Raw genomic sequence first — 23,038 nt, forward strand, 5'->3', positions numbered from 1 at the left:
TGCATAGCATTCGAATAAGATAGTTTTCCAAGTTCAACATAAGCCTCATAAGCCATAATTTTCATTAGACCTTGAAGCCATTGTTTCTCGTCCTTTTAGAGAAACTTGTTACTCATATGCTTCCATTTATATTCATTTCTCTCCTTGAGTTTGATTAAATCACTGAAAATAACCTTTAGCCTCTGGAGTTTCGGGTTACAAAAAAATCTTTATAAAATAAAGTTCATAATTTTAAAGCCACTACAGTATGCAGTACGTGAAAGATAAACAGATCATTTGTTGGTTATGAGTCAGGTTTTTACTTCAAAGATTTTGAAAGAATAAACCGACTGTAATTGTTTCTCCTGTAATGGATAGGTTTCCTTATATGTTTCTCTAGTGCCATGCACATTATACGTAAAGATATTCATTCAAAGAAAGTGTATGATACATAACATTGAGTTTATTTTATTCTAGTAAATATATAAATATATAGGACATGCATCCTCTTTTATTCTATAATGAAGTACGATGAAGAGCTCGTGCCTCTTGAAGATGTTTAATCAGTTTAATTTCCATATGGCCCTCCACTTGATTCAAACCTGCCACATTGAGAGGATTTTTAAGAGGATTATAATAATTATAAAGAATTGTTGTACTATAAATAAAAGACTATCGCATGAGATTTTTGAAGTTTGTAATTGCTTACTTAAGTTAAATTTGAATATTAAAAAAAAAAATTGACAATTAACATATATTGGTAGCTATTTATTAAGTTAAAAAGAAAAAGTGCTTAGAAAATCAAGAAATGCTCAATGACTTGGACTTTAAATTGTAAATTTCACCCAAGCCACAATAAAACTGAAGTGAAAACACTTATACAAGCGAAATGTATACAATTTTAAATTGTTTTAATTTTATTATTTTTTTAATTGAATATATGACACGTGAAAATGGTATTATAAGAATATTTCGATAAAAGTGACATTTTTAACACTCTTTAGTAGTTTGGAGAATCATATTAGTACACTTGAAAGTTTAAGGGCTACTTTAAAAATAATTGATAGTTTTGGGGGGCTTTTTTATATTTATCCATTTTTTCTTTATTATATTGCTACTTTCCCACTTTGAATATTTTTCTAAATAATAAAGGAAATAGGGAGAACTTCACTTATAATCCTTGAACTTTCATCTCTTTGAAATAATGTACCGAAACTTTAAAACGTCTCAATTTATGATATCTATTTTTCAGAAAGTTTCAATCTCAGTCCTCCGTTAGAATTTTCCGTTAAATCCTGTCAAAATTCAAAAAATATCCCTATTTTTTTTTTAGGAATAAAAAATGCGATGATTTAGGTGTTGGTTAGAATTTAACGGAATTTGCAAAAATACTCATGCCAGAATCTTTGAAAAATTTTATAATTTTTTTTTTAAAAAAAATAAACACAAGGGTATGGGGATGAGATTGAAACTTTCTAAAAAATTGATATCCTACATTGAGACGTTTTGAAGTTTATGTACATTCTTTTAAAATGGATGAAAATTCAGGAGTTATAAGTAAAATTCTCCCTAAAGAAATATATTACTACTTTATTCCGTTATAAACCAAAGTTTGACTGTTTTAAGTTTCATAAACTTGTGGGAGCATCACTAAGGCAATCTTTCCTAATATTAACTTAGGGAGCATTTGAGTGTTCTACTAAACTCAAATTTCTCAATTATTTATATTTGATTCTTTTAGATATAGTTGTCATGAAAAATTGGCTATAATATGGAAAAGAGTAATTTATGAAATTATAAAGTTAACATCATGTATACCGATTGTTATAATGATACTTCAAAATTTTATAAAGGTGTATTAACTTTGTAAATCTAAATTATGTTCTCCTCTTAATTGATAAAACAACTACTTCTTATGTTTTCAGAAACTCATGTTGAAAAACTAGCTCTCAAATTCTCATGATTAACATACATAAATCATTAATAGTGTAAAAAAGCCACTAAAAACCAAAGGAAAAAAAAAAAAAAAACCGAGATGCGCTTTAGCCATCTCCATAGATACATCCAATTGTGTGCTTGTAATATGATCATAATTATTTGATATTTTCTGTATCGTGCTAGAGTAAGGAGCATATCTCTGTCAATTTTATATAGTCCAATAAAAACCTAATTATATTCCTTCATTATTAAATTTGTCCTTGTCCTAGAAGTCAAGACCTAATTAGTCTATTGTGTAAATCGTAATATATTGTTTTTCTATTTAAATGAGATCTATCAATAAGAAAAATAGAAGTGGATTATTATTTTAGAATATAGTTTACTGTATTTTTGAGGTCAAGACTCCCTCAAAATAGCCATTGAAGATCACGACTCTTTCGAATCAGTCAATTTATCATTTTCTACGTGGGTTCACATGAGCTTGCACATACAAGGTAACAAGGAGAGAGAGAGAGAGAGAGAGAGAGAGAGATACCTTGTCTCAATTCAATGCTTAAGGATAATTATCTTGACTATTCTCGCACTCTAACATACAAAAAGTATAAAACAGATTCAAGTAATGTTGATAAGGGTGCTTCTCATGGGGAGACTCTTGGTTTTTTTTCCTTCTTGCTTTCATTAGGCCTTTGAGTAAACACTTTGGTGGGCATATCAGTTTTGATCTTACCATAATACCCGCATTGTCAGAAGGAGAGAGATCATGACGAGGGGGAGATGAAGAAGGATGAAGAGGGGAATGGTCATCAGCTTGCACTATAACTATCAACACCATCATTACCACAAGAAGCTTAATCTTATAATTTCCATCCATACCTCTCCACTCTCTCTTAGAATTCTATGTTATAGGCTACTTTAACAAAAAGAAATATATTTAGGGTATATATATATATATATACATAGAAGAAGTTCAAAATCCATACAGCTTAATTAATTTATTCATAAAATGATTTCATTTTTTACACAAAGAGTTTTGATTTGAATGAATAAATATTTAGAACGGTGGCCTTTAGCAAAGTGCAGGAGTTTTTGGGTTAAGTGACTTTTGATCAAACTCAAGCTTTTGGCTAGACTTATGAGTTTTGATAAGATCGAGGGATCATGCAATTATTTAGCGATTTTTTGGAAAATGCTTGTCTACTTATAAGAGGACAATTTATATTCGCACAAATGGTTAGTGTGTGATCCTTATTATGAATAATAGAAGCATTAATTACAATCCAATAATCAAAATATATTGAAGAAAACACATATTTAAAGAACGCATTGGTTCAAAATTAAAATACATTTTTTTTTTTTTTAATATTTAGTTACATAGGAAGGAACCTCTCCTAAGAGATGTTAAAATCACAATAAAGTTGTCAAAATTACATACACAAGTTACCACATAATTTATTATTATTATTATTATTATTCAGAAAATGTTGTAAAATCTATCGTTTAAGAACATACATATGGATGCTAATAACCTCAACTAGCCATTCTTTTATTTCCAAGAGTAATGTTATGCATACAATTATTTTACATCTCTTTAACAACTTTTGACACGTGTTAGCATGTGAGTAGAGACACATCAACTACTAAAAAAATAATTTTAACATCCCTCAATCACATACTAACATAAATCATTGTAAAATAGTTGGAAGTCTAGCTAGCATATATATTCCTATTTTCAATCACATATTGACAGGAATCTATAGTATTCTTATTATTTATATAGATTGATCCATCTCTGCCTCTCACCTCTTAGTTCTAAGAATCACATTCACATCACCAAAAATAAAGAGAAAGAAGTTCTTTTAATGAAATTGATTTTAGATTGGTAAGATAACACTTCGTCTCCTTCATGGATGTATTCTTTTTTAAGGTGGGAAAGGGGAAGATCCTTTGAGTTCTTGTTGGTCAATTTCGGTGGATATTTTTTGTTTGTGGTGTATGAAATTTGGTTGATTTTCGTGTGTTTGAAAGGTTAGTGGTTTGGGGTTGTTGTAATAAACTTTTGTTTCTATGTCTAATTGGGGTTAGGATGCATGGTTGTGGTTTGCATTGTTCATATAAAATATAGATTTTTTAGGGCTCTATTTTCATATTATGGTCCACTACAATTTTAGAAAATTTTAGGGGCTTGCAATTCCATCAATCTAGAGCCTTTTGTTGTAACAATTGGTCTGAAATGTTGCAAATGGGGTCAGTGAAAGGTGACAAATTCCCAATTGTTATCTCAATTCATAAAAGAAATAAGAAAAAATGAGGGGTGAAAAAAAAAAGCTAAGAGAAGCTAAAAATAGTTGATTAATTGCACCATAACAAGTTGAGGGTAGTCAGACCACTCCAACAAAAGGCTTTAATGGGTGGGTGGTCAACTACCCTCAACCTTGTTATGAGGGTAGTCGATTTTGGGGTTAGCCCACCACTATTTTAGAAATAGGCTAACCACCACTAGCCTTTTATGGGGATGAAAAACCATTTTCTCAAGTGAAAAAGTGGTCGAACCTCCTTAACCACTTTCTTGGAATGGCTGACCAGTCCTAAAAGTTTTTTTAGCACCTAATTGTTTCCGTCAAAATTTCAAATGAAAGTTCGGGTTGGAGAGCTATTTGTCATTTATGCTTATCACGTGGAGTTTTAAGCTACTTTTTAAATCATAGGAAGCTTGAAGAGAGGAAAAAACAGCCAAAAGAAAAAACCAAGAGATATAAGAAGGGAAGAGATCCCTCCTTCCTCCCCAGAGCAGCCGCACAAGGCGGCAGGAAAACCTCACAAGGGAGTTGGAGAAAAACTCAAACCCTAAAGTTGAGAGCTTCTCTTTCTTATCCCCTTTCTTTCTTTCTTTCTTTCTTATTTTTTTCCCCCCTTCTGAGTTAAACGAAATAACTTCCTGCGAGTGACGGAAGCATTTCATCGGTATGAAGCAATATCCATTATTCGTAATGATGCCTTTCTCATAGATTGCGAATAAAATTTCTAGGGAAATAAAAGGGGGAGGTGGGGGAACTAAACTGACCAAAATATGAAGAGAAATGGAAGACATCGTTGTTGTAGATTACATAAATTACAATGGCAGAGCACCACCTGAAGGAGAACCATAAGGCACCCCCACGACTTCAAGATACAGACTGTTCAATTTCTAGGAAATAGGCATCACCCTAAAAATGACTTGAGTTGCAAATTAATGTTACATCAGTAATAATTCACAAATGTCATCGATGAAGACAACATCCATGCTCTTGCCATTTTCTCATTAGAACCCCGTTGACCCTTTCTCTGACTCTTGAGAATTGCACCCAGAGAATTGTCTGCAGAGGTTCACAAGAAATGTGGCCAAATAAACAACCTAACTGCACTCTCCCATGGCGAGACCTTATTAAGAAGCGGGCTTTTTAATCTTTTTCTTGGCAGTTTTGGCAATAGCATCACAAATCTCTCTTTTCCGTTTATTGTTATGGTTAATGTTGTTGTTGTTGTCATTACTGTTGTTGTTCAGACCAGCCGTGATTGCTGAACTCTTGCCTTGGACTTCCAGAGCATCCTTCACAAAAAACTTCAACCTCCATAAAGTAGATTCACTCTGCATAAGAAACACAAACACAATATACTCAATCACCTCATTCTGTTACCAAGCAATCATACAAGAATCGAGATGATGGCAATACGGGGACGGCACTTATAAGGAAATCTAAATGATGACCTGAGCATCAATGTCAAGGTCCACCTCTTCTGCAGTTGCTTGGAAGCTTGGATTATTTTGAGCAACAATCTCCAATGCCTTGGTTAGATCTTCCGGAGACAGTTTGGCGAGTGCTGCCCCAAGCTTTCTCTTCTCTTCGGTTGAAGTTTTTCTGGAAACAATGGTCTCAACATAAGTTTAGTTGCTTCTGCAGTGATGCAAAAGTAGAGGCATCCATACTACTAAATCAGGTTATTGACGGCAGCACAACGACAAATGTCGGAAAAATGAATTCTACAATATTTTAGAAGTAATCTTTTAAGTTAATTACAAAATGTTGATACAAACCATTTTAAAAATTTATGGGTATGCACTGGATATACATTCTGCAAGCCAAACACATGGAATGGGCCTGCGATATACAATAATATGTAACAAGACAATTCAACCTTCACGTCAGTTTACATGAAAATTTTGTTCATGAATTGTTTGTAAGGCATTCGTCTAGTTTCAAATATAACCATTCCTAAATCACAAAATTTTGCAGTTCTATTCACAAACATAAGACACTAGCAAACTTAAAATCCACTTACAGTAACTCCATCACTGAAAATTTCTAATAATTTTCACAACATGAACACTTCTAAGATATTTGAATTTGCTTGCAAAGCGTCCCATCTCTCCCCACTATGTACCCAACTGTATGCATTACACGACATACAGAACTATAGTATGCTATTGACAAAGAAATGAACAGAATATCACAACAAAATCATATCTATATAAGTTGCCCCATGGTTTAGAAATTTTAAGAAGTTTTAACCACTACTTACCAACATGCAATGGATCCTATAACTGGTATATTTGGCAATGTGTCTATGACCAAAACCCATTACTAAAGATCTATGCAAATGCATCTAAAAGTGCGTTTAGTTAAAAGGGTTTCTCTTCAGAGAAAAATAGAAACTATAGTCGATGAACAACAGTTGCACTTGGTTTTATAGATAGACAAAGTACATAACCAGCATATCAGACAAGAAATACCTTATCTAAATAGTTATTGGCCCAGTAGATGAGACGTAGGAAATATGATCCCCATTTTACTCCATTACCTTCATTTGATGACATAACTTCTTGATGTATTGAACAAGTCAATTAAGGTAAAGCACTCACAAATTATCTTAAGGCTGACAATTTTTTACACGATCCACGAACTCGAGACAAACTAAACACGAAATTAGTGGATAGGGTTGAGAGATCTAATCTGTTTAATTAAATAGGTCGGGTTATGGTTGACCTATATAGTCTTAGAGAAAAGCTACACATACTCCCACTCCCAAGTGCACACTTCTTGACATGGCAGTGAAAATTACCATTAGATTTTGGATGGATGACTACTGGACTTTAAATATAATGGTGATTTTTATTGCCACGTCAGGGAGTGTGTACTTGGGAGTTTGTGTAGCATTTATCATAGTCTTATACTCATGCCTTGACACAACCCAGATCCGATACACAACATTTAGGGCTGACATTTTTTAACACGACCCGTGAACCTGACACAAACTTAACATAAAATTAGCGGGTGTAGGTTGAGGTTTGACTCGTTTAATTAAATGGGTCGGGTTATGATTTACCTATATAATATTATACACATCCCTGAATATGACTCAAACTTGACATGCGAACGCGAATTGCCACCATTAGTTTAACTTGGAAGGGAAAAGACATATCAACATCCACATGCACACATACAAACTCAAGCAACAAGCTTTTCTCAAATTAACCTGGTTTTTGCGGCATTAGATAATGATATTATGGAACATACCTGCACTTTTGAACTACTATTTCTCGGAGATCTTCCAAATGCACATCAAGCTCGTACAACTGAAAAGAATGAGAATTTAATCAGACTAGAATAAGGCAATCAGAAAAAAAAAAAAAAAAAAAAAAAAAAAAAAAAAAAAAAAAATCTACAAAATTCTTTTTTTTTTTATAAGTAAGAAAGGTTTTATTAAAAAAGCGTAAGACACCTCTAAGTACACAAGGAGTATACACAAGAACAACCAAACAAATCCACAAAAAGAAACCCAAACAAATCCACAAGGACCTAAGCCCTTAAACTCGAAACCCACAAGGAGCACTTAAAGCAAATAAAAAACAAACAAACAAACAAACAAACTCACAAAAAAATCTAAAAAATTCTTGAAGATGCTTAAAGAAGTCAATAAATTATCTCAAAAAGCTTCTATCATTTCAAACATATCCTCGTAATAAGGTTGTAAAATTTTAACATACCTCGTTACTTAAATCTCTTGCCATTTTGGCATGAGCAGCCTCCTGAGCAAGCTGCATATCCAACTGTGCCTCCGCTTCCTCGTCTTCTCGTCTTTTTTCCTGCAAGTACATTGCTACTAACATTAAACAATCACCAAGACATCATCAACCAAGATTATTTACCATACCTCTTAATCCAAGAAAGAGCCATTGGCAGTGAGAAAACAAGTTACCTCTTCAGTGACTTTAGGCAGAAGTTGCAGCCACTTCTCCTCAAATTTTTCCAGCAAAGTTTTGGCCATAACGTGAACATCACTTCTTTCATTATTATATTTCATTGCATTTTTGAAAACCAACCTCACATCAGCACATATTTCTCGAACATTCTTATATCCAGTACCATCCTTGGCCTCCATTTGATTTTTTATTGTACTGAAATCCATGGGCTTGTCAATCACCTAGTATTCATCGTCTTGAACAGATTAATCAAATGCAAATACAGAGGAAATCCAGGGTCAAGGATGGCAAATAAATCCATGGAATATCCAATAACAAAGCCAGAGTATGCAGGACAATTTTTCCAACAATTATAATCATCCCATAAAGCTATTGACATGGCATTACTTGGTATGCCCAGAGATTACAAGCAGATACATATAATTACTCCTATAGATACAAAGTTTCATTTAACTAGATAACAACAAATGGAGCAACAGCAGAACAATTATTCATCGTAAACAGTTTCTTTAGAAATGCAATATTACATTATTACAATTATCATGATTTATGTATTTGGAAAATTAAAACAATGAAATTTACCTCATAGTAGTCATGTAGTTTAAGACCTTCTACATCTACAGGCTCCATAAAGGGCCATGCCCATTTGTGTTGCATGATCTGACAGCCAAGGAAAATACACATCAGGAAATATGAAATGACATGCACTATCATTTTCAATCTTACAGCATCTAGTTGATGCTACCTTGGTATAGATGCAATTTAAAGCAAAGAGCATGCTTGTTTTTAACTTCTAACATAAAAGAAAGAAAAATAAGAACAGCATTCCACTATGCCTGTCCTAGGCGTTAGAGACTACTTGATTTGTACTAATTCAACTTTTAGAGAACTGCCAAAAAAATAAATTATACTGAATAGGGTACACCATTTATGGTTGTGTTCTAACATACAGCCCACCATAATCAGAAGTGTGACAAAAATCCCCAGCAGCATTAGTTAATTTAATAAGTGAATTCTGAACAAAGGGTGTATATGAGATTAAATTCTCATAGCATATCAAGCAACTAGTTTGCTATCAATTTACAGTTAGAACTATTAAATTCTAGCCTTTGTTTAGCAATTTATAAGGAGTAACTTCGTAAAGGAGACAAGTATTTATGATAGTGTAGAACTGTCGAAAGAAATTATAAAAGGAAAAATTCACTTCGGCTTGATCCCAAAATGAAATGGTAAATAATTTTATTCACACACCCACAGATAAACATAAATACATATGTGTGTGTGTTAGGCAATGTCTAAGCAGAAATATATATAAAAGAATGGCCATGAGCTTTTTACCAGACGCAATATTGTGCCAAACTGGCGCATAAGCTCTTGCATTCTCTTGGCAGCAGCTGCTTCCCGACGTGATGCATCTTGCTGCTGCTTCTTAATACTTGGAACATGTTTCTCCTTATCCTTATCCTTTGAGCTACCTTTGGATGTGCTAAGAAGCTTTTTACTTTTACTCAAGTAGAACTGTTCTATCTCGTTCATTCTCTGCTCAAGCTGCAAGGAAAAGTGCAATACCAATTAGTAACAATCAATTTATGAATGTCCAGACACTGGGGACTTAAAGATGATCCAAACAATTGCATTATCAACAACTACATGGGATATCATTTTAAGGTAAACTCATCAGACAAATTTATGGCAGCATCCTGCAAAACATGAAAAACAACATGATACCCATACATTCATCCCATATCCACAGCTTTATTCATGTATTTGGATGAGCTATCTGCAGCTTTATAAATTATTCTTTCACTCACCTTATCAACCTTCACGCAAATTTCGTCGACGCGATATCTGAAACCCTCAATTTCTGCATCAGTACCATTACCAATATTTCCTATCCCAACGTTTCCGAAATGTGAAATTGACGTATCCATTGGATCCATCTGATACAATTATATGATTATTGTGCGTGAGTGGCCGAAAGAGAGAGAGCACTGGAATATTTCATTATTGATAAATCATGGAAAAAAGAAATTGAAACCCAATACTCAAGACGAAAAAAAAATCTCCACTCGCCCAAGCCTCAGTACATATTTGGCTTAAATTACGCTCTAAATTTTTCAAGAAACCTTGACAGCATAATACATAAGAGTCAGAATATCAGTTTCTTTTCTTTTCTTTGAGCAACCAAACAGATATTTTCATCTAGTACATAGTAAATTAAAAAAAAAAAAAAAGAAAAAAAAAAAAAGAAATTTTACTTCTCAAGTAGCTTTTTTTCATCGATCTTTTAGAGCTTTTACAAACACAAGGCCTTAAGAAATCAATTCAACCATTCTTGCTAGAAATCAAAACAGAGTGAAGCCTGTACATATATTCATACGTATACGTAAATTTTGCCGCACATATACGTATTCTTATACGTACCATCCCATATTCGTAAACGCATAAATAAAAATACACGTATAAATATACAAGGGAGAGATTGGTACCGGCGAGAAGGACCTACAATGTGCTGCAGAGACGAACTCGCTAGCGAAGTTTGGGTTTGGCCGTTTCGGCGGGGAGTGTGGGAGATTGTTCAGTTGGCCAAGCTCTGAGTTGAACCCAGCGGCGTCGGCTATTTCATGTTTTCGTTTGAATTACTAAAACGTCGTCGTTCTCTCTGTCTTACTTCACTTTCTTTTTGGCCTTTTTTACTTTCGTTTACTCGTTTGCACTCAATAGTCATACACTATATGTGATTTGTGATTTACTCCGATGACAATTTTAAAAGTTATATTAAATTTGAGAGATACAAGGAGAGCAAAAATCCTCATGTATGTGATTGTTATAAAACGGTTTAGTATATGTCAGTTTGTTCAGCCGACTGACGGCGTTACAACTAAAAAGCTAACCGACGGCATTACAATTAACTGGTGTAGCATCTATCTTCTTGATAACGGTAACTGATACTGGCAAGACGAAATAGTTTATTAAGGCGACACTGGATTTGTTGACCACAAAATATTGTCTTACGAGTTATTACAATTCCGAGGGCTAAGGTTTAAGTAAATCAATATTCAAATTTGTATCAAAGCAAATACTATGTTACAGGTTTGAGTCATTGAGAGGAGATTTATATGCTGGATTAAAATGTTTTGGTATTTTGTATGAGCGTAGTATTAAGTCATTAAATATTAATAAGTAAGTTAAGCCGTTAAAAGATAAAATGTTACCATCGGATAGTGCCTAAAATGATCTTAAGAGTTGAGGGTTTAATTAACACAGTATTCAACATTCGTGCTCGTCAATTGTTACACCAATCTTTTTACATGTGTCTACAAGTGTGAATTTAATAAGATAGTATTGCATTTCGGATGTATTTTTGTAAATAGATTGTTAGGTTTTATAATTTTGTCGATTTTAATGTCAAAACAAGTTTAAGTTGTAATTCTTGATTTAGGGTTGAAATTGAGGAACAGAGTGTCTCGTTCACAACATTAATTGCATGGCGTTCGAATAAGAGCTTGAAGACACATCAAGATTGTATGCTACTATGCTCGATAAAGTTAAATGCTAGAATAAAATATATGAATTTAGAATTTAGTAAATAAAATAACAAAAATAAAGATATATTTTGATGAAAATAAATGAAGCTCAACCTCGTAGGCATTTGATTGAAAAGGGATAAAGTTGTTAAGGATTAAAAGACTTTTGAATATGTGATGTTCCGTTCGAACGAGACTTTGACGCTTCAATGTGTCAATGAGACTAAGCGGGAGAAAGAAATGAACACTCCAACAATAATGGTGACTCGCACGTACGTTCACCCCAATAGACGGGTGGCTCGCGCCCCCACCCCCAGTTGGAGAGTGGCTCGTGTGGCCACCCTCACTATTGTGCCTCCCTCGACGGGGTGAAAGAGTCCTTATCTTTTATTATTATTTTAAAACATTATTTCTTTTTACATGTGGCAAGTACTACCGCAAAATTGCGCCCGTGGTATTGACAAGATTAATGCCACTTAGTCAATTTTTTTATGAAAAAAAAAAGGTAAGTAAAAAATAATAATAATAATTAAGGAGTTAGAACGTGATTTTAAAAACTTTAGGAGTAAATTAAAATTGCATCAAAATCTAGAGAGTTATGATAATTTTTTCAAAACATAATTATTAGAGCACTAGCAGCAGATATCTAACTATTTTCTCTAAATTTAGGAAACAAAATTATTTTTTATTTCCTTATAAAAAAACGTTTCACAATAAATTAACTTATATTTCTCTATATCAATTAAATACTATTTTTTTATTCTTTTTCTTGCTTTCAAACTTTTTATTATTATATAATTCATTGGGTAGTTATAGTGCTACATTGGGTAGCACTGGATAGACGAACGAACGAACGAAAATGGTGGATGTAGGAATTGTTGCTCGCGATTCTATGGGGAAGGTTATCGCTTCTAAGTACTCGGTCCAGAAGTATCTATCGGATCCTACCATAGCTTAAGCATTTGGGGCACACCAAGCAGCAAAATTTGGCCGGTTTTTGGGTCTTCCTTTATGCTCCGTTTGTTTCGACGTAAAATAATTTCCGTCGTAAAATAATTTCGACGAAATCATTTTCAAAAAAAATGATTTTCTCGAAAATATTTTTCGGTGTTTAGTTCGCACGAAAAATTACGAAATGCAAAAATAAGAGTTTGGTAATTGTCGCCGGAATCCGGCAATGTCCGGTCGCCGTTGCCGGATTCCGGCGAGAAAGTTTGACCGGATCCGGCCAAAATGGCCGGATTCAGGCCGGAATCTTCCGGATCCGACCGGATTAATGGCCGGATCCGGGTGGATCTTGGCCGTTTTGGCCAGATCCGGCTGGATCCCTGCCTTTTTGGCCAGATCCAGCCGGATCAATACCCGAATCCGTCCAGATCCGACCTGCTTGGCTGGAATCCGGCGATATCCCGGCTGGAATTTGGTCTGCCGGTGCCGAATTCCGGTAACGGCAGAATTCCGGCCGCCTGATTCCTGCACCGGCAGAATTCTGATGGCCTGATTCCGGCGCCGGCAGGTTTCCGGCGACTAGATGTTGTCGGACTCCGGCGCCGACTGGATCCCGATGACCGACAATTGCTAAATTTTAACGATCGGATATCAAACATGCGTGTAAGGACGAAGAGCTTAATTTCGGAAAACGATTTACAGTTTTAAAAATCGTAAATCGTTTTCCGAAAATTAAAGAAGCTTTTACGGTCAAATCGAAAATGATTTTCGTTGACTGTTATTTTCGTCCCAACCAAACACCGAAAAATGCCGAAATCATTTTCCAGAAAATCATTTTACGCCGAAACAAACGGAGCATTAGTGTTTTTAGAGGGAGATGCTCTAAAAATTATTGTGGCTTTGGGACGTGATGAGGACGGCAATGGAAAATACGACAACTTTCTTGTGAAAACTCAGGGTATCCTCTAAAATTATGTCTTTTTCTGTGGGGCATGTTTGAAGAGAAGGAAATGTTGCTGTACATAGACTTGCTAAGTTCATTGTTTCTCGCCAATTGAATCAAGTCTGGTTTGACTATTTTTCGTCCTGTATTTCGAGAGTCGTTAATTATGAACTTATTGTATCTAATCATATATGAAATTACTAGTTCCCTTAAAAAAAAAACAAAAAATACATTGGGTAGCACTGTAGCTACTCAAAGGTTTAGGAGAAATATAAAGAAACTGATGTGAGTAATTTTTTTTCAAAATTTTCTTATATTTAAAGAAGTGAACTATTTATAGGGTACTAATGTTTTTACTCCTTCCAAAGTTTTACCCTATGGGTATTAAACTAATTCGATCATGCACTCATGTATTTCACTAGTTTCGCATCAAAAATAAGATTTTGGACCTGCTCCATTTGCAGTCTATCGTTTAGCAATCAGCTATGCAAAGATGTGTCTTTTAAATTGATTGAAGTGTAATTGTGGGTAAATTTGCTCAAATGATTAAGAATAATAATTTTTTTTAAAAAAAATAGTGCGGAAATATCTTCTCCTATATATATATATATATAAGAAGAAACAATAATAAACAAAATAATGAACAAAAAAATTAAAGAATGTACAAGACTGTCAAGACCTAGCAACAATACAAAAAATTAGGTAAATCAATCCATCCGAGAGCAGGCCGAGCCATCTTGCCACACGTGCGAGGACCAAGTCCCACGGTCACACGAGTGGGAAACAACCGAAAGACGCCAGAGCCAACACTCTAGCCAGGTGGCTTTTACCCCTCAACGGCCGAAGCAACCCCCAATGACTCCTTCCACCACTGGCGATCACGGGTTGCTCGCCACCGGGGGGGAACATCGGCACTGGGGCACGCCGGCCTTGCCTCTTCCTTATCTCGCTCAGGTCCATCTCCGGCTGAATCTTCGTCAGTCCAATCAAAACCTTGTGCTTCTTGGACCCACTGCTCTGGTACCGGTAGCTCCCGGTTGCCGGTGCCCGGAAAGAGCTTGACCGGGTGGGGCTAGTCAACCTAGCCGAGTGAAAGGTCTGGGACTTGCTGAAAGACTCGGATCTCTGCTTGGGTTGGAGCTTAGCGGGCAATGGATCTCTCTGGTGTATGACTCTGCCGCAGAATAGAATTCTTCCCGTTGAAGCGTTTGTCTCGGGTTTTGAGTTGGTGGAGAACTCGAAGAGTTCTGGGCGTGACGGAGAGTTTTGATAGTTGGGAGAAAAATGGTGGGGTTCGGAGTCTTGGTTGTGAATGGGAAGGTCACAGAATGAGAGTGCGTCTTCCTCTGGCTCTTCGAGGTCTAGGAGATTTAGTTTGTCTTCCATTTTCCTTTCGGGCGGGAAAGGTGAAGAAATTAGAGGAAGAGAATTAAGAAAGGTGAGAAGGGAACGGTTGGAGTGGAGGAGGAAGACAACTTAGACAAGGAAAGAGTTGGTTAGTTGCCGTTGGTGTTTAATGGAGTGGACAAAGACCGATCGACTTATTTAAAGGAAGAGGAACCAGAGAGAGGAAGTTTCGTTGGAGTTAAGGCTTCTGGAAGAAGATTCGTTGATTATTTCAGTTTTGAAACGTAGGAGTGGAGGGTGGGTTAATTGGTTCAACAGAATGAATAGAAGCCAGAAAAAATAGGTTTCTACTTTCTAGGAGCAGAAGGTTCTTGTCGTAGTGGGTTGATTTTTTTTCAAATCTTAATCATTATTTTAAATTAAATTTTATTATATCAATATTTAAATATTAAAAAATATTGACTATAAATATATTTTATTATATTTTGTTTAAATTATATATATATATATATATATATATAATTGTTTTTTTGAATTAAAAATTTTTTGTTTAAGGATACTCCAAATTCTATTTCTGAGTCATTTGTTTTAATAATTTTAGAAGTATTAGGGAAAGGAAAAAAATATATTAATAAAATTGTTACAACTTTTCAGACAGGAACTTGAGAAAAAGTTGTCCCTTCAACGGGGTCTTCCAGAAGGACATAAAATGAACAGAACTCGCCTCCGCTATACGCGTTTTAACTGTACTGCTACGCAAGTTGTACACCCAATCAAGTGCCGCCATGTCAGCCAATCAAGGCCACGAGGCAATCTGATTCTGTTTTAGCCCAATGGGCCGGCCCATCCATTCTAAATCTAGAACAAAATAGAGGGCCCAAAATAAAAACATGATAAGGGGGCATTCCGAGAATTGAACTCGGGACCTCTCGCACCCTAAGCGAGAATCATACCACTAGACCAAATGCCCATTCATGTCAAGCTTTCGGCTTTTAGTCCTAAGAACTCATAGATACTATTACTGCTCATTAACAGCACCGCCCTTTCTCAGTTTCTTTCACTCGCTTCCTTTGGCTCCGAATCAGACTCAAAAAACTGACCTATGGCCAGGGCGGCTCTCCTTCGTTTGCTCCGATCGCAATCCGAGCAGCTCTCATCCAGAAGCCACTACCTTTCAGGTTCCATAAATTTGAGCAACTGTTTGTTTAGCTACAGCTTTTCTTTGCTTTCTTCAGCAAAAATGAGTTTTTATGTATCTCTTAGCGACAGTTTTTTGTAATTTAGACACAAAAGTAATACAGCTAATATTGAATAGACCTAGGCGGTCTGTAATGTCAAGCTGATACCTTGGAAATGGCGTCTGTGGCAAAAAGAATCCCATTTGGTTGTTTGGAGGTCTTGTATTTTGTTGTCTACAGGTCAATGAACAACTGCTTAGGGATGGATATCTTTTATTTACTTTATCAAAAAAAAAAAAAAAAAAGATATCTTTTATGTACATTTTTTTGAGCAAATAGTGCTGAGAGGAAGCTATATTGGATAATACATCAGGGTGTATCACATCTGATATCTATGAGTGCGTTTGGCCCCATTTGGCAAGACTATGTGCCATAGAGTTGGCATTCCCGTGCACTTTTTAAGCGATTTATAGCTTAAAATGGGGGAGAATATTGTGGGTATCTGTGATGATTTGTCGTATTTTCCATTCCACCCAGTGGGGGTTTGCACGCAAGCCTACTAGTTTGCTGTTATGTGTGTGTGTGTGTGTGGCCAAATGGGCTGCCACTGAATGGTTTCTGTTGGGCATGGAGGAGGCTGTGCTCATAGGTTATGATTTATGAATCTACTAAACCAAAGCTCTGAATGGCCATCACTGCAAATTGTATCAGTTTAATAGACTTCCTCCAACTCAGTTTGGAGGAAAACTTTGTTACCCCAATAATTGACATGTATTCCTTCTATACCAGAGCTTACGGTTTAGAGACTAAATCAACAAGAGGACGTTACTGCTAATACATTATTACATTGTTTTGGAACTTAGTTGAAATAGCTGTTATCATCTTATGGTATTACCCTGCTGACTCGTGTACAACCTCTCCCTTTGCATTCAATTGGATATAATAGGATCCGCCACAATTTAAGTAGTTTGTGACAAACTAAATTTCCCTGCTTCATTAACCCATATTATACAACAGTTAATTCGTTATCCTGGACATTGGACACCCACACGCACTCTTACACATGTGCATGCAAAAGGGAGAAAGGAAAGTAACAGAAAAGAGGAATATATTTTGCATCCTATCTAGCATAACAATATGTATCCGCTCTGGTGTCAATGTAATGTTCTTGGCCAGTAGATGCTGTGTAAAAAGTCAATTTTTGACATATCCGCTCAAGTGATGCACATCAAAACCTTGTTAGTCTATCATTTTTCCTCTAAAATTGTGAAGCGGAGGTCACTAGTTCAAATCTTGTCTTTCCTCTCCTCTTAGAGCCAATTACTTATAAAAAATAAAAAAGAAAAAAAAAGAAAGTCAAAAAAAATCTCCTCTACAATCCTTGAGTGAAAAATGGCTGGCTCAAAGTAGTATACAAAGCTTTCTTTCTTCATGTCGGGCTAAAACCCCGAGAATCCATATATTGCTGCTATTCTGCTTTATAACTCCTTTGCTATTTATACTTGCCTGTCTATATCTGTGAGAGCACTTTGTCAGCTGTACTGTATTGGATGTCTTCTTACATGCAAACCCTAACTGAACTTTCCCTCTTCCCTTCCCTGCTTCCCTCTCACCCCACCTTCTCTTATGAATTTAATTGACTTTCATGACTCTTATATTTTCTGGTTTCTGTTCTAATTGCTTGTTGTTAAGAAATGCACAATATTGTCATCTATGATGTTATAGTATCAGTCATAATTTTTCTCGGTACACCAGGTTATCCTTGCAAGTCTGGAACACGGACACACAGCCTGATTACCAAACCCAACTTCAACTCTTCTCTCCAGCTTGCTGCTGCTCAGAAAAGATGGGCATCTCAAGCCACTGCTAAAGAAGATGACAGCAAGATCAGTATTGGACCACGTAGAGGGGGTGAAGACGGGGAAGATGAAAAAGATACTAGAGTTGTTTATTATGGTCCAATCTCTAGCACCATCAAGAAAGTAAAGCTCCTTTCTCTTTCAACCTGCTGTCTGTCTGTATCACTGGGCCCAGTCATAACCTTCATGACATCTCCTGATATGAATGTGATCCTCAAAGGTGCAGTTGCCTCTACTGTAATATTTTTGAGTGCTTCCACCACTGCTGCCCTCCACTGGTTTGTAAGCCCATATGTTCACAAGCTCAGGTGGCAGCCTGGTTCAGACAGCTTCGAGGTGGAGATGCTGTCATGGCTTGCCACACATATTCCTAGGACTATTAAGTTTGCTGATATTCGGCCGCCAGAGACCAATAGACCTTTTGTGACATTTAAGGCCAATGGGACTTTTTACTACGTTGACAAGGATCACTGCCATAACAAGGCCTTGTTGGCAAGACTGACTCCAGAGAAACATGAGTCAGCTTTCAAGAATTTGTGACTGGAAACTCGTCGACGGGAGCTCTTAGAAGCTTTGCTTTTAGAACGGCTGAACTATGTTATGTACTGTGTTTTTGATAAGGCCCGGCTCTGTTGAGCCTTTAGGCATTTTACTCATCTTTGTTCTTGAGAAAAGACTTGAGTTGTTTTGACATTAAATATCACTTGATACCTGAGGGTTCTTGCTGTGGATAAATTGATTAAATGAGGTGTGAATGACATGCCGCATGACTTCTCTTGATGATGTAGCTCTCTGTTCCTCTCATTGCAGCAACCAAAAAGATGATAATTTCGAGGCAAGTTAGAAAGCACTTCACCCAGCAAACAATTCATAATGAAGCTCACAAAAAGCACGCAGTCTATAGAATTCTTTAAGGTTGCTTTTTTTTTTTCTTTTTTCTTTTTTCTTTTTTGTTAGGAATAATTCTTAAGGTTGCCTTGCATGCATGATAAGGATTTTCAGCAATTTTTTATCCAAATTATTAGCAATTTGAGTAATACATGTGAGAAAGTTAGCATACGATTCATATGTCTTAGTAGGTGATCAAGCAGCTCAAAATTTATTTGGACAGATGAATTTCATATGAACTCTCTCAAATACATTGCTGTTTTCTAAGAGCAAGTAATCTAGGAATTCATCCAAAAAAATATATATATCATATGAGGGCATAACCACTTGATAGAAAGATTTTTTTTTTTTTTTATTATTATTATTATTATTCAAATGAGGAAATAGTTACAAGGGAAGGTCTTTCTCGTTCTTGATTCAAATGGAAAGATAAAAAGATTACTTGTGCGAGAAGTTAAAAGCTTGAAGGCTATTTGCTTGATTTTGTAGCCTAGGATGTTGTGTTTATTTATTTTATTTTTACGTGGATTAGCATAATAATTTTCTTATTTTGGGCTCATAATGGTTTATAATGGTTACGCACTTGGTTGGGTGATAAATTAGAATTAAGAGAGTAAATTAATTTGGGATATGTGATAAGACTAGGATAGTAACATAGGATAGGATAATAAGTAACATCTCCTCTACATACAACACACAGTTCCCGCTTCTTAGAGCCACCAATCACTCATTTCAAAAGCCTAAATTAATATAAAATGATAAATTTAATTATCCAATTAATACTTTAATACTCTCTCACATGTGAGACCAGACCGCAACACGTGAATTATTTTAATTAAAATAGATAATAAATGAATGAGACAATATTCAAACTCATAACATTTAATCTAATACTATATTAAATCATCACTCATTTCAAAAGTTTAAACTAATAAAAAATAGTTTCACTTGTTTATTTCAAGCAACAAACACATCAACATGGACAAGGATTCTCTCCGGTTCATTTGAGAAGCCAGTTAGTATAAAAACAAGGATAAAGTTGTCCTTTCATATTTTTTTAGACAATTTTATCCTTCCACTTAAACTATCCGGGATCCTCTCTAGTTCAAATGAATAGGAGATGATCCAAATGCCATCAATAGAGGGTCCATTGTATAACAGTGGATGCATGTTTTTTAAATTATAAAAGTAATTTCAGTAAAATTATAAAACCTATTCACCAAGCAAGCATGTATTTACAATTCAAGGGTTTATCCCCCTTTTCTTTTCTTTTTTTATTAGAAAAAAAAAAAAAAAAAAAAAATCTCAAAATCGTTTACTGAATCTTCCGAGGGAAGACCAGAGGTAAAGGAGTAGTTGAAAACCAGTAAACAAGTTCTAGAGAATATGACAGCAGCCAGAAAGTAGTAATCAAACTATTTTGGGATGACTAGCTTGTTTGACGGTTTCTGTTTACATTCCTGAGCTCGTGAGCTGACTATAACACATGTAAGATTATGCTGTATTTATTTATTTGTTTGACGGTCTCCATGTTATAACACATGTAAGATTATGCTGCATTTATTTATAAATTTTTTTTAAAAAAATAATGTTATTCTTTTCCCTCATTTTACATCGATTGGGCTGACAAAGTGTGTTTTAAGTGACTTTCTTGACGTGAGAAACCACCTAAAACACTCAACGCCAACTAGTATAAAATAGGTGTGATAAATGTCTAAATGAAAGTAAAGAATAGCGTTACTCAAATAATAATTAAAAAAAAAAAAAAAAAACAATTTCTTTTGTTTTACGTTCTTTTTTCGTGTCCTTTTCGCAGGAAATTTTTATTAGAAGGGACTAAGTCTAATTTTTAGGCCGGAATATATATATATATAAAAGGAAAACCTTTTTTTTTTTTTTTTTTTGGGAATGGAACGCATCTTATAAATAAACAAATTAAGTACAGCACTCAACAACAATAATATCATCGAACCAATGTGAAATTTTCCCAAGAAAACAATGAGCCTCACACAAAGATAAACCTTCATTTGCATGTCGATGAGCTACACCATTGAAACTGCGCCTAACATGGTGGGCCTTCAAATTCTGTAGATTGTTCATAACCATCGTGTCTTCTCAGTAATATGGTCATAGACGCTCAAATTACTCCCACATTTTTCAGCGAGCATCACCTTCTAAAATAATCTTGTAAAATTTCAATTCAAAACCCGCAGGAGGGGGCCGTGACCCATTGGCCCCTGCCCCCTCTAGTAATCTAGTTGAAAAGCAGTAAACAAGTTCTAGAGAAATTAAAATTAGGGCAGCAGTAGCAAAGAAAGTAAAAGTAAATGGTAAAACTTCAAAAGACTTGTGGAATGGTTTGTGTAATATTTTCATTTGGTTTTAGATTCCTGAGTTGGACCAAATTTCAAAGATTAGGACGTAACATTATGCATTTTCTATGTAGACAATTTGGGCATAAACTATGGTTTATCAAACATGGGATTGATTTTAGAGCTGCTTAGCCTTAGGCCCTTGGACTTATTCCCAACCGCATGGAAATGTAAATTTTTCTACCTTTTTTTTTTTTCATTATTTTCAAACGTATTGTTAAATGAGATTGGCCTTGTTGAGCAAGGCATTGTGTAGAACATGATAGTGGGTTGTTAATTTTGGAGTTAGTAAAAAGTGATAGATGTGATATAAAGTAAAAACAATTTGTATAGAAAAAAAAAAAATTTGAATTGTAGTGAATTTTTTTTTATTTGAATAGTAATAAAAAAAATATTTATGTAATATAAAAAGTAAAAAAAGTTGAAATGTTTTTATGATGATTGTAATTGAAAAAATGTAAAAACAAAGTGAAAATTTTTGTACCGTTTGCCAAACAAGCAGGGGCGAAACCAAGATTTTTGGTGAGAGGAGACAATTTTTTATTTTTTTTTGGGAGACAGACTTGCATAAATATAAAAGCATATAAATATTTAAAATCTTTATATATTTGTGTTTGTACATATTGATATTAAATAAAAGCATTGTAGTCTTACATTTAATTTCATGGCATTACAAATACATAGTGGTATAAACAACTAGCATAATAGCTTAAAAAAAAAAAACTCGCAATAAAAAAAAAAACTAAACATAATCTATAGGGCCCAATAAAAATGATACTTATGATCGTGAACTCTTTTTCCTAACAATCCCTTAAAGCTCCAAATAACAATGCTATGAGTCGAGCCAAATAATGGTGAAATCATAAATGATTAAACCATTTAACTTGTGATGCCAAAAAAAAATATTGTGAACCCAAATGACTGCAAAATTACTACTCAAAAAATTGATTGTTGGTTAGAGACTTCACTTAGAATAACTACTCAAAAAACCCAAACCATTTAACTTTTTTCTTTTGCATTTTCAGAGTCCTAAATCAAATTGAGTTTCTAGTTAGAAGCCAACTAGAATATGGAAGAAAATTAAATGAATGGGGTATTTTAGATTTTTTGTGTTAAAAGATGGGGCAAAACTAAAAAAAATAAGTTTAAAGGGGACACAAATATTATTTTGGGGGGACAAAAGTATCATTTTGAAAGAACAAAATTATTTTTTTAGTATATTTAAAGATATTTTTCAAAATTTTGGGGGGACATTCGTCCCCCCACCCAAGACATGGGTCCGCCCCTGCAAACAAGGCCTATGTTAGGAAATTTATTTAAAAACGCTCGACTTGCTCCTAACATTCTAAATCGAAAGGCAAATGCACTACATACATATTTTAATTTGTTATTTTCATTTGTTAAGCTAGTGTTGCATATCAAAACCTTGTTAGTTTATCATTTCTCCTCTAAAATCGTAGAGCGGAGGCTACTAGTTTAAATCTTATATTTCCTCTCTCTTTAGAGCCAATTACTTTTAAAAAAACAATTAAAAAAAAAAAAAAAAAAAAAAGTTAAAAAAAATCTCCTCTACAATCCTTTTGAGTTAAAAATGGCTGGCACAAAGTAGTATTCAAAGCTTTCTTTCTTCATGCCGGGCTAAAACCCCGAGAATCCATAAATTGCTGCTATTCTGCTTTATAAGTCCTTTGCTATTTGTACTTGCCTGACTATAACTGTGAGAGCACTTTTGTCAGCTGTACTGTATTGGATGTCTTCTTACATGCAAACCCTAACTGAACTTTCCCTGCTTCCCTCTCACCCCACCTTCTCTTATGAATT

At 34.9% G+C, this 23,038-nt stretch overlaps 2 protein-coding genes, 1 long non-coding RNA gene and 1 other non-coding gene across 6 annotated transcripts; 1 reads left to right on the plus strand and 3 right to left on the minus strand.

The window, feature by feature from the left end:
• Positions 1 to 390: 390 nt before the first annotated feature.
• Positions 391 to 2,903, minus strand: LOC133864833 (uncharacterized). Its single transcript, XR_009899571.1, has 2 exons — positions 2,453 to 2,903; positions 391 to 581 (listed from the first exon to the last, which is right to left on the minus strand). It is a non-coding gene; the product is annotated as an uncharacterized LOC133864833 (long non-coding RNA).
• A 1,992-nt stretch (positions 2,904 to 4,895) lies between these two features.
• LOC133863740 (transcription factor GTE1) lies at positions 4,896 to 10,798 on the minus strand. 3 transcript variants are annotated; one of them, XM_062299819.1, is made up of 9 exons: positions 10,645 to 10,798; positions 9,967 to 10,095; positions 9,494 to 9,703; positions 8,738 to 8,815; positions 8,152 to 8,376; positions 7,940 to 8,038; positions 7,470 to 7,528; positions 5,663 to 5,813; positions 4,896 to 5,542 (listed from the first exon to the last, which is right to left on the minus strand). In XM_062299819.1, exons 2-9 carry the CDS (start codon positions 10,093 to 10,095, stop codon positions 5,339 to 5,341), a joined length of 1,155 nt encoding a protein of 384 aa, XP_062155803.1. In that variant the 5' UTR covers positions 10,645 to 10,798; the 3' UTR covers positions 4,896 to 5,338. The 3 variants fall into 3 exon arrangements, with proteins under 3 accessions (XP_062155803.1, XP_062155801.1, XP_062155802.1); XM_062299817.1 differs by having other exon boundaries at positions 10,662 to 10,794; XM_062299818.1 differs by lacking the exon at positions 9,967 to 10,095 and having other exon boundaries at positions 10,645 to 10,787.
• A 5,020-nt stretch (positions 10,799 to 15,818) lies between these two features.
• On the minus strand, positions 15,819 to 15,890 carry TRNAP-AGG (transfer RNA proline (anticodon AGG)). The gene has a single exon. It is a non-coding gene; the product is annotated as a tRNA-Pro (tRNA).
• Positions 15,891 to 15,942: 52 nt separating this feature from the next.
• Positions 15,943 to 18,737, plus strand: LOC133862279 (uncharacterized). The gene is made up of 2 exons (XM_062298045.1): positions 15,943 to 16,098; positions 17,854 to 18,737. Exons 1-2 carry the CDS (start codon positions 16,023 to 16,025, stop codon positions 18,495 to 18,497), a joined length of 720 nt encoding a protein of 239 aa, XP_062154029.1. The 5' UTR covers positions 15,943 to 16,022; the 3' UTR covers positions 18,498 to 18,737.
• The last annotated feature ends 4,301 nt before the right edge of the window (positions 18,738 to 23,038 follow it).

The sequence above is a fragment of the Alnus glutinosa genome, chromosome 3, assembly GCF_958979055.1.
Source record: "Alnus glutinosa chromosome 3, dhAlnGlut1.1, whole genome shotgun sequence".
Classification (NCBI taxonomy): domain Eukaryota; kingdom Viridiplantae; phylum Streptophyta; class Magnoliopsida; order Fagales; family Betulaceae; genus Alnus; species Alnus glutinosa.